The sequence below is a fragment of the Podarcis gaigeae genome, assembly GCF_964106915.1.
Source record: "Podarcis gaigeae genome assembly, chromosome: 14".
In the NCBI taxonomy this organism is placed as follows: domain Eukaryota; kingdom Metazoa; phylum Chordata; class Lepidosauria; order Squamata; family Lacertidae; genus Podarcis; species Podarcis gaigeae.
The window spans coordinates 37,708,720-37,718,302 of NC_139690.1; the positions used below are offsets into that span (position 1 = coordinate 37,708,720).

General features: G+C 41.2%; 1 protein-coding gene across 5 annotated transcripts in view; it reads left to right on the forward strand.

The window, feature by feature from the left end:
* The window catches only part of CRAMP1 (cramped chromatin regulator homolog 1), a 41,210-nt gene extending 32,151 nt beyond the window's left edge, over positions 1-9,059 (forward strand). For all 5 annotated transcript variants that reach the window (XM_083711173.1, XM_083711171.1, XM_083711175.1 and 2 more), the window contains exons 19-21: positions 363-527; positions 2,682-2,830; positions 4,367-9,059. In XM_083711173.1, the coding sequence (XP_083567299.1) occupies positions 363-527; positions 2,682-2,830; positions 4,367-4,531 (479 nt within the window). In that variant the 3' untranslated portion in view covers positions 4,532-9,059. The remainder of the gene's footprint in view (positions 1-362; positions 528-2,681; positions 2,831-4,366) is intronic.
* Positions 9,060-9,583: the final 524 nt, after the last annotated feature.

The following is a 9,583-nucleotide window of genomic DNA, read 5'->3' on the forward strand; positions in this document are numbered from 1 at the left end:
AATTTTGACAGTAGATCATGGAAGCATTTCCTTTGACCCCTCCCTGAGTCAAGGAGAATAGCACTTGTTTAGGCCTCTTAAAATTGGGCCTCTCACTATTGCCCCATTTAGATTCAAAGCCAGGCAGATCAAGGGACAAGTTTTTGTAAGTTCTGCAGTAGGGAGTTGTGTTGACCATTGTTGCTGCTCTGCTATGGTTGGGAGGGGGTAATTTGGACATCTTGTCCCCTGTGTGGCCCACATCAAGCATTTGTTTGGATTAAGTCAGGAAGGAAGTCATATCTGTGTGCAGTGCCTACGCTTCCTTAAGGACACAGTCTCCAACTGTTTGTCATACGGAATTGGTCACTTTCTTTTAATAGGCGAGAATGTTCCTCTGTCCCCAGCAAAGCTGAATGGCAGTGACGGCTCGAAAAGTCTTCCATCCCCTTCCTGCAGCCCCCAGCAGAACTGGATTGCCTCTCCTAGTCATGATCCACAGTGGTACCCCAACGATTCCACAGACTCTTCCCTCAGCAGCTTATTTTGTGAGTAGTACTGCTCAGGGGATTACATTGGTTGTAATCTGGACTTTTTTACTGGACTTACAGTTCTCCCCCCTCCCCCCTTCTTTCTCCTGAGGGTAGGGGTTGTCAGCTTTGTTCATTGCCAAAGCTCATGCTCTAGACGACCCAGCTGAAATAAATGTAGTGAAAAACGTCAACATACATTTTCATGAACATGGGTGAAAGTCACACGGGGATTGTGCCAGTCCATGTGGTAGGCTAGGGCAGTGGCGTAGCGTGGGGGGTGTAGGGGGGGCGGCCGCACTGGCCGCAACATCTGGGGGTTAGGGGGCGCAAATCCACGGGTTAGGGGTGCAAATTACTTGCCTTGCCCCGGGTGCTGACAACCCACGCTACGCCACTGGGCTAGGGGAATGGCAGGAGCAATGGTACCAGTGACACAATCCAAGCCCAGGATTGCTATGACACTGTTGCAAACGACTGTAACTTTGTACACCTTTCCCCCATTGCCCCTACTACTACTGTTTCCCTCATTGTATTTATAAAATTATTTATTGAAACAGAGTATTGTGGAGTTGGGAGGGATCTTGGGGGTTATCTAGTCCAACCCCCTGCAATGCAGGAATCTTTCGCCTAACATAGGGCTTCATCCCATGACCCTGAAATTAAGAGCCTCATGCTCTACCAACTGAGCTATCCCTGTCCTACTATTCACAAAATAATTTTACAACAATTGTACATAAAACCATATGAAAGTTTAAAATATGAGGTCAGTTAACTATTACAAAATGATATTTTCTTAACTGGCAGCACAGAAAAGTTTTGAACAGGCACTTAAAGGTTGAAACAGAAGGCACCTGCTGAATATTAGCAGAGCATTCTGCAGTACTGGGGTGACGACACTAGAAGCTCAATTTCTTGTTGCTGTCAAATGAGCCTCACTAACTTGGGGAACAACTAACGGTGCTCTTGCAGGTGATCTCAGTGATTGAGTTGGGATAGAAGGATTTAAGCCAGTGATGGCCAAACTTGGCCCTCCAGCTGTTTTGGGATTACAACTCCCCTCATCCCTAACTAAGAGGACCAGTGGTCAGGGATGATGGGAATTGTAGTCCCAAAACACCTGGGGGGCCAAGTTTGGCCATCACTGATAAGGTAATCTGGACCTAAGTAGTCCAGGGCTTTATAAATTAATTTAAGGACCTTGCACCTGTCTCAGTAGTAGATGAGTAGCCAAGTGCATATGTTTTAACAATTGTGTCACATGTTCTCAGCTAGATGCCCCCATCAGGAATCTGGCTGCCACGTTCTTCAGCAGGAGCTTCCAAATCATGACCAAGCGCAGTCCCATATAGAGCTTATTGAAGTAATCCAGCTTCAAGGTTACCAAGACAAGGACTATCCATGTCAAGCTATCCATGTCCAGGAATAGCCATTGCTGGCAAAACAGACAAAGCTGGCAAAAGGCACTCTAAGCCACAAAAGACACTTGGACCTCTAGTGATGGAGATGTTTCCAGGAATTCCCTCAAAATATGCACCTCCTCCTTCAAACGGAGTGCAATCCAATCCAAAATGGGTGGTTTGCCTCTTCCAGAGAACCACCCACGCAAAGAGCACTCATCTTCTCAGGATTCAAATACAGCTTGTTGGCACTTATCTATGAATTTTTATTTCATTATTGATTATTACTGTTTAATCACATATTTAGCAATGCCTGTATCTACCATCCAAATGCAGTCTTTAAATGAACGAAGAGAGTCACAGCCAGCCCATAAATATTACTCCCTCAGAATCCTGAAAATGCCAATTCTGAAAGCTGAGCACATTGGCACTTACTTGTCTTGCCAGAAACTTGAAGGTTTGCTTGGTTAGTTTTTCCTAATCAAAAATTGTGTTATTTACAGTATCAAGTAATGTATTATGTGAGGTACATAATACTATACCAATGATGTGCATATTGATACGTTAGTATATGTCTGAAACATTCTGCATCCCCTGCAGTTGAGGAAGTAAATTTTTTTAGGGTTTTGCCCAGTTAAATCGAGTACACACATCCTGATTATATGTTTGAAAGTGGGTAAATAGCTTGTAGGAAGCTCTTTGCACCTCCCCCATCCCTCAAACCTAGCAATTAAAATACTGACTGGCTGACTTTATCGTTTTGTTTTTACAGCAAGCTTCCTTTCCCCAGAAAAGGGACGGAAAATGCTGCCAACCTCTACTAGTAGTAACACAAGCAGCACCTCCTTATTGGGACCGAGTCTGCTGGATGGAAACTCGCGGGACTCTTTTGTGTCCCGGTCCCTGGCAGATGTAGCTGAGGTACGTCCATACTTAATTGGTGCAATGCTGTGCCAGCCTTCAGCTGAAAGAGGGGATAGTAGTCTTGTGACACTTAGCGTAGAAGTATTTTTTCCAGACTTCCCCCTTTCCAGGTGATCAATCAAAGCTCGTGCTATAATTGCATTTTAACCTTTGAAGGGTAAAATCCACAAATCCTGATGCAAAGTGAGCATCTCCTATGTACATAATGGAAAAGATGGTATTTCCCAGCAGCAAAATACTGTTTTTGAGTGCAATAATGGAAAAATACAGTAATTGCTGTAACAGAAGTTCCATCTTCTTCAGGGAAAACCTCCGGATCTTGCACAATGAATTAGCAATCCAGCTAATTTGTTCTGTTGGAAATAGCTAAGGAGAGGAATTTCCCCACCACAACCATTTAATAATAGGACCAAGGCTGGTGACACAGAATTGGTAAAGTGCAGTTGCTTCCCTTTTTAGTTGCTGGAGAGTGCACTGAATGGATGAATGGATGTGCGGGTTCGGCATGTGACTCAGCCTTTCCTATTTAGTATTTAACACAAAACTAAGAATTCCAGTAATCTCTGTATTCTTTTTTTGATCTCCCCAGTGGAGGAAGGCATCCTCCCACTTGCTTTAATTTGCAGGGTTTATTAGATTTGGAATACTCATAACTGTTTGGCATAGAAATAATGGCCTTTTCCTCTTCTGGCCATATCTGTTCTGCAGCGGCAGGAATTAGGACAAGCTCTGCTGTCATTTCCCATTAATTTTCATTTATTTCACATATTTGTAAACCACCGTTCAAGACTATAGGCTTCCTAAGGCAGATTACATCAATAACTTTGGAATGCTCCCCAATGCACAGCATCACCACCAACCCACATACAAACACAGCTCCCTCAGGGAAAAGAGTTCTAGTCTTCCACTGTGTTGGGTTCTCTTGTGCATTTGGGAAGCTTTTGACTTAGCAGGATTTCCAAAGCTGTGAGCTGCTCACCTGAACTCTGCCCTAGTACTGTAATTTATTTATCTATTTGATTTATTGCCTGCCACTCACCTTGTTACAATGATTTTAAAATACAGTAGTTAAAACAGATTACAATCAAGGCAGTGGGGTGGGTCCTAAAATGAAAATCTCGGGTGTCAAAGGCCAGGTTAAAGAGATGCATCTTCAACATGGTATGAAAACTACATAATGCAGATGTCAAACACAGCAGGGAGGGATGGCCTATTTTCCTGAACATGTGGGTCGCCCCCTGCTGGAACATAATAAAATGCACAAATCTGCAGATTTTTCTCATGTCCCACTTTATATCTTGCTCTCCAGTCTCTAAACTCGAGCATTATAGGCAGAGTGTAGTCATAGCACAGATTTTGGATGTGCTCAGTGCAACATCCAGGATTTACTTTTCCCTGCTGAGTACACCCAACCTGGCCTATGTTCAGTTTAGCTTCTCCAGACTTTCTGATATGTCCAAGCAAAAGTGGCAAGACCTAAACTGTAAATAACCTACCCTCTCTTTTCTCCCCCATCCCCTTCTTTGCTTCTAGATAGTAGATTCCCAGCTGGCTTGCATGATGAATGAGAACAGTATAGATTACATATCTCGTTTCAACGACCTTGCCCAGGAGCTGTCAATACCTGAGCCAAACCGCCGAGAGATCCACTTTGATGGAGGAAGTGATGGCCCTCCCATTGGTGACCTCTCTCAGTGAGCACATTCACCCAGCTGGCTGGTGGAAACCATTGAACTAGCTATGTAACCTGGAGAGAAGTGATGTCATAGCTATGCAGTGGATACTTTTGTTGTCCTGATTAGAGCATGCCTCATAAGAAGATCAGTGTTGTCTTCAACAGTCTACAGTTCCTGGAATGTGCAATACGCTAGGAACAATACAACTGGGAGCAGTATTATAGGAAATGACATGTGTAAGCTGATTACAGTACTAGTGGAGTTTACAAGACAGCCCCGGATTTATGCTCTGGGCAAGAAATCCAACAAGCTATGTTTTTATACAGTAAACCAAACCCTTGTTGTCATATCCACATTTAAGCTGGAGGGTGGGGGTGATAAGATGGTATGCTATTTTTTTAATCTTTTTTTTAAAAAAAAAATGAATGAATATACTCCTCTCTTGGTCTATCACAATTGGCATTGCTGACCAGTCAGTCAGATTGATAATTCCTTGCACTTTCCTGTCAGGCAGCAGTTAATACCACTTTGCTTTTACCAGAATTCCTTTTGGACTCACTCGCATTCATCAACATTCCAGCATGGCGTGAAAAGTGCTGTGTCTGTTCCTACTTTAGAAAGAAAAACTGGAGTAGGATCTGAGAGCCCCTTAAGAATGCTCCTTTCCTTATTCTTGTAGATGGGTGTGGTGTGCCGGTGTGCCCGTGCACATGTGTGTGCACATGAATATACACACACCACCTTAACCAGCATCCCTTTGGCTGATTCTGCTTGCTTGCTTTTAGTTTTAATTTTACTCCCCAAGGGCTCTTAATATTCCATTTTTCTCTTGAAGACTAGAAACTTTTTCAGGAGGCTCTCTAACCTCACTCCCAGTTCATTCTCTTTCCCCTTGTTAACTTCTCTGCATATTTTCCTCCTTCCCTTTTAAATATTCACTTGCTTTATCTTATGAATTCTGCAAGAAGAAAGCATTTTACAGTACTCTTTCCTGTGGCAGTAGAAAGGTAATGATTTTACTTTGTCCAGCAAATGAGGTGAGAAAGCTGCTATTCCACTTTTGTAAAGTTAATTCCCACATGGCAGTTCAAGTTGTTCAGCTCCTTCATGAAAGCCTATATAAATTGCATTCTTTAGGATATGCTATTCACTTGTGGGTAATGGGAAACCTTTAATCAATACTAGTGTGAAATTAAGCAGATTTTAAAAAAATACTAGCTGGAACTCTGCTTTGCAAAGATGCCCTGTTCTCTGGTGATAACCCCTCACCCTTTACTGTCTTTATCAAGCATTAGATGGGAAAGTGACTTTGGAAGCCTGCCCACAGTGGTGAGGTGGTCTCACCAGAATGACTTTCCCTGGCAAAGGGACCTAAAAGTCACTGCCAATTTCCAGTGGTTCCTGCATTTCTGGAACCAGAATCAGGACCCATTTTCTGAAACTGTTCCTGAATCATTCTATCTTCAAGGGCAGTCAAGCAGTCTGCTAGTATATTTCCAAGCTCTGCATATTTGCAGAACTGGAAAGGCTGTCCTAGGTTTAAAGACTTAATTTGTGTTATATTTGTGTTCTTCTCTTGAATGGCTGAGCTCATCACCTGAACAGGAAACTGTCCACAACTTCAGTTTTCGTAGGAGAATATCAGAATCATGTATACTTTCGTGGGATTATCATAGCATTGTCCTTCCCTGACATCATTGTCGTTTTTTGCAAATAATCCCTCTTTCTAGGATTCTGCCATGGTTACTTAGGAGCACACATTCTTGCCATCCCCTGTTACTGATTATCAGACTAGTGGTCCAGCAGTTTTGAAAGCCCCATACAGAGCTCTTTGTGTGCTGGGGCTTGCTTATTCTCTTCTAAAAGCAGACAGAATGTTTTGTAAAATGCAGTGATGCATTCATGTGAGTGTGTGAAGGCTTTTCATTATAGAAGAAAATTTGGACTCTGTGTGTATGGTGATTTTTGATTATGCATTTAGCAACATGGCCTAGATACCGCTGTGCCAAAACATGCTTATTCTACCTGTCTGCATATTTTTTTTGCAGGAGCATTTCAGGCAGAGCCCATTTTCTGATCCGTCCTTGAAATGTTATCAGTTCTATCGTCCATAAAAGGCCTTTGTTCATAAGAGACATTGCCTGTGGACATTTACGTTAATTCGTTATAGGTCTGCAGGTGTGGGTGGGTTGGTTTTTTAATGAAATCATTCTTAACATTCTGTTTCTGATGTAGGGAGCCATTGGCCCTCCAGGTGTTGCTGAACTGCAGTTCCCATCACCCCTATCCATTGGCCATACTTGTTGGGACTGATGGGTGTATAGTTCAGAATCATCTGTTCTCTTTGATTATCGTCTCTTACGCCCCACCATTTCCATTCCTCCTATTTCTAAAAGGATGGATTTGTAGCAAGCTTATGAATCCCTCCATGTGCCCAGATTATTTACCAGCCTTACAGCTTAATGGGATCTGCAAATTTGTCCCTTGTGTGCTGACAGATTTACCTTCTGCCACCAGCTTCCTCCGTTTGAGAAAAGATAGAATGTTGTGTCATAGCTATTTTTATCAATGACGAGGCCTGCAGATTTTAATATCCTTTGTTGCCTAAAACAGAACCAGAGCATCAGAAAAGTAGACAGAACAAGGAGCCAATTGTCCAATTCTAAACAGTTATGTAGTAAAGTTTCTATATCAACTCCTCTTTCTCCCAAAGTATTTTTCCCATGCAAATTCAGTTTCTAAATTCGTGCTAATCACCTTTCCAGTTTCTAAAGATAGGAGTCCATAGAGATTATAAACACTGGCCATTTGGCCTTTTATCTTGCATATAAAATTACATGAACAATTAAGATTGTGCACTTGAAATAAAAAACCAATAATAATGTTTAACTTTGAGTCAGTAACTGCTGCTATTCTTCAATGAAGCATTAGTAATGTGTCCATTTTGGATCTTTCTGGTGTTGAGTTACCAAAGCATCCATACATTTGAGACACAACATTGATTCTAGGGCTGCCACTGACTTTTTGAATGCAGGAGTTGGTTTTGAATTGTACTGTTTCAGCCCCTTTGAACTAATAATGAACTTTTACTTTGTTTGAAACTTGCTGAAATGTATTTTTGTTTGAAACTTGCTGAAATGTATTTTGAGACAAACTATCTGCAGACCCAACTACTTTGAAGGTGAATTGTCCTCTTGCCTTACCTTCACATTTGCCTGAGGCATTGAGAGAAGGTTGTTCTGTGGATATAGCTGGTTTCCATTCATGAGTGAGGTTCCTGAAAAACTATATGCTTCAGTTTTTTTCTGCTATCACATGGTTTGTTAACAGGTGTATTATAAATTGGTCTACTTCCTAGTATATATGCAGTGAAGAAAAATATGTCTTGTAGACCAGGGATAGGGAATCTCTGGCCTTCCATGCTGGATGCCATCTGACATCATCCCTGACCATTCATTGGCCATGCTACCTGGGCTGGTGTGAGTTGTAACATCTGGAGGGCCACAGCTTCCCCATCACTATTGTAGATCCACAGAATAGGGCACTGGGAATCAGATACTAATATTCCTAGCCTGAAAATTTTTAAAAGAAGAATACAACCTAATTTATTGGCCAGATTCTGAGTGTCTATATTGCTTCTGCATTGCATTTTGATAGGCCAGTTAACTCCTCTGAATATTTTTCTGTAATCACTAGCATAGAACTTAACAGTAACTTCATTCCACAAAGTCCATTGAAATTAACAAAAATTTCGGAGGAGCAAATTCCCTATGAATTGTGTCCAAACAACACGGTGGTTGTTTTTTTAAAGCAAAGTTGTTTAAAGTTGGCATTACACAACCTTTTTCATTATCACTCTCCTATCTTTAATGCTTTCCAGCCAGCAACTTAGGTCAAATCATATCAGCCAAGATGTCTTGTCCATTGACTTTTTGACTTGACAGTTGGATTTTAGTATTTCATTTTGGGTTTACTTTTTTAATGACATGCACGCATATGCGCGCGCGCACACACACACACACACAGAAGTTGGATACATTTGTAAGGAAAATACTGCACTTTTGAGTTACCGAGCCCTTTTAAAAACTCAATTCTCCAGATTTCCCAGTGATCTGTAAATGCTAAACAAGTGAAAACGTTTGCAGGCACTACAGCAGTAAGTTATCATTAGTTGCCAAAATGTGATAACTGGCTTTAGAGCTTGTGGGTTTGACAGCAGACTTTGTTGCTGTATATTTTAATAATAGTTAAGCCATATCATCTAAAGGTTTTCTGTCTTGTTTTGAGATGTGAATTTGTTTTATAGATAATAAATATACATATATAGTGTATGTATAAAGCAAGAATGCCTGTCCTTAACTGATTATTTTTTTGTACCATATTGTAAATTATATTATTTATTCTTTACCAATTTTTGGAAAAGGAAAAGGTGTTTGGGTTATTTAATATAATATACAAAAGCTGTTAACTTCTTCTGTTTTCAATTTTCAATTCAACTTGTAAAGTTGTTTTTATGATTGTGCATAAATACATACTAATCCTTGGTCTAAGTCATAGGTTTGCTGTCATTTTTACCCTAAGCACTGATAGATTTTCTTCTGACTGGGAATATGACTTGAACCGCTACCTCAGTGGAACAGGGGGGAAATAAGTCCTCTAAATGTTATGTACTTAGATCTGTGTAGTGGCAAACACCCATCCTTAGATTACAGGCCCTTCAAGTTACCCTACCTATTTTTATGTTTGGGGCTGAGCTCCAATACTTACATAGCCAAAATGGCACCACCCATGCACAGTATATTTGGAGGGTTCCCAAGGTTTGCAGAAGAACAATAAGTCTTTTGGAGGAGAAAAATTCTTGGGGGGTCCCCAAAATCAGCGTGATGAGGACCAAGAATGCACAGTGTCCACGGAATGCTGATTGAAGAGAAACCAATAAATGAGGGGAAATAGAGCATCCTGTACAAGGGTCCATGGCTCGCTGAAGGGAATCCTGAACAGGAGTTTCACTGAACACCATTTTGTTACAATTCAGTTTTAAATTTTCTGGCACTCAAGGCTGGATTATTGACAA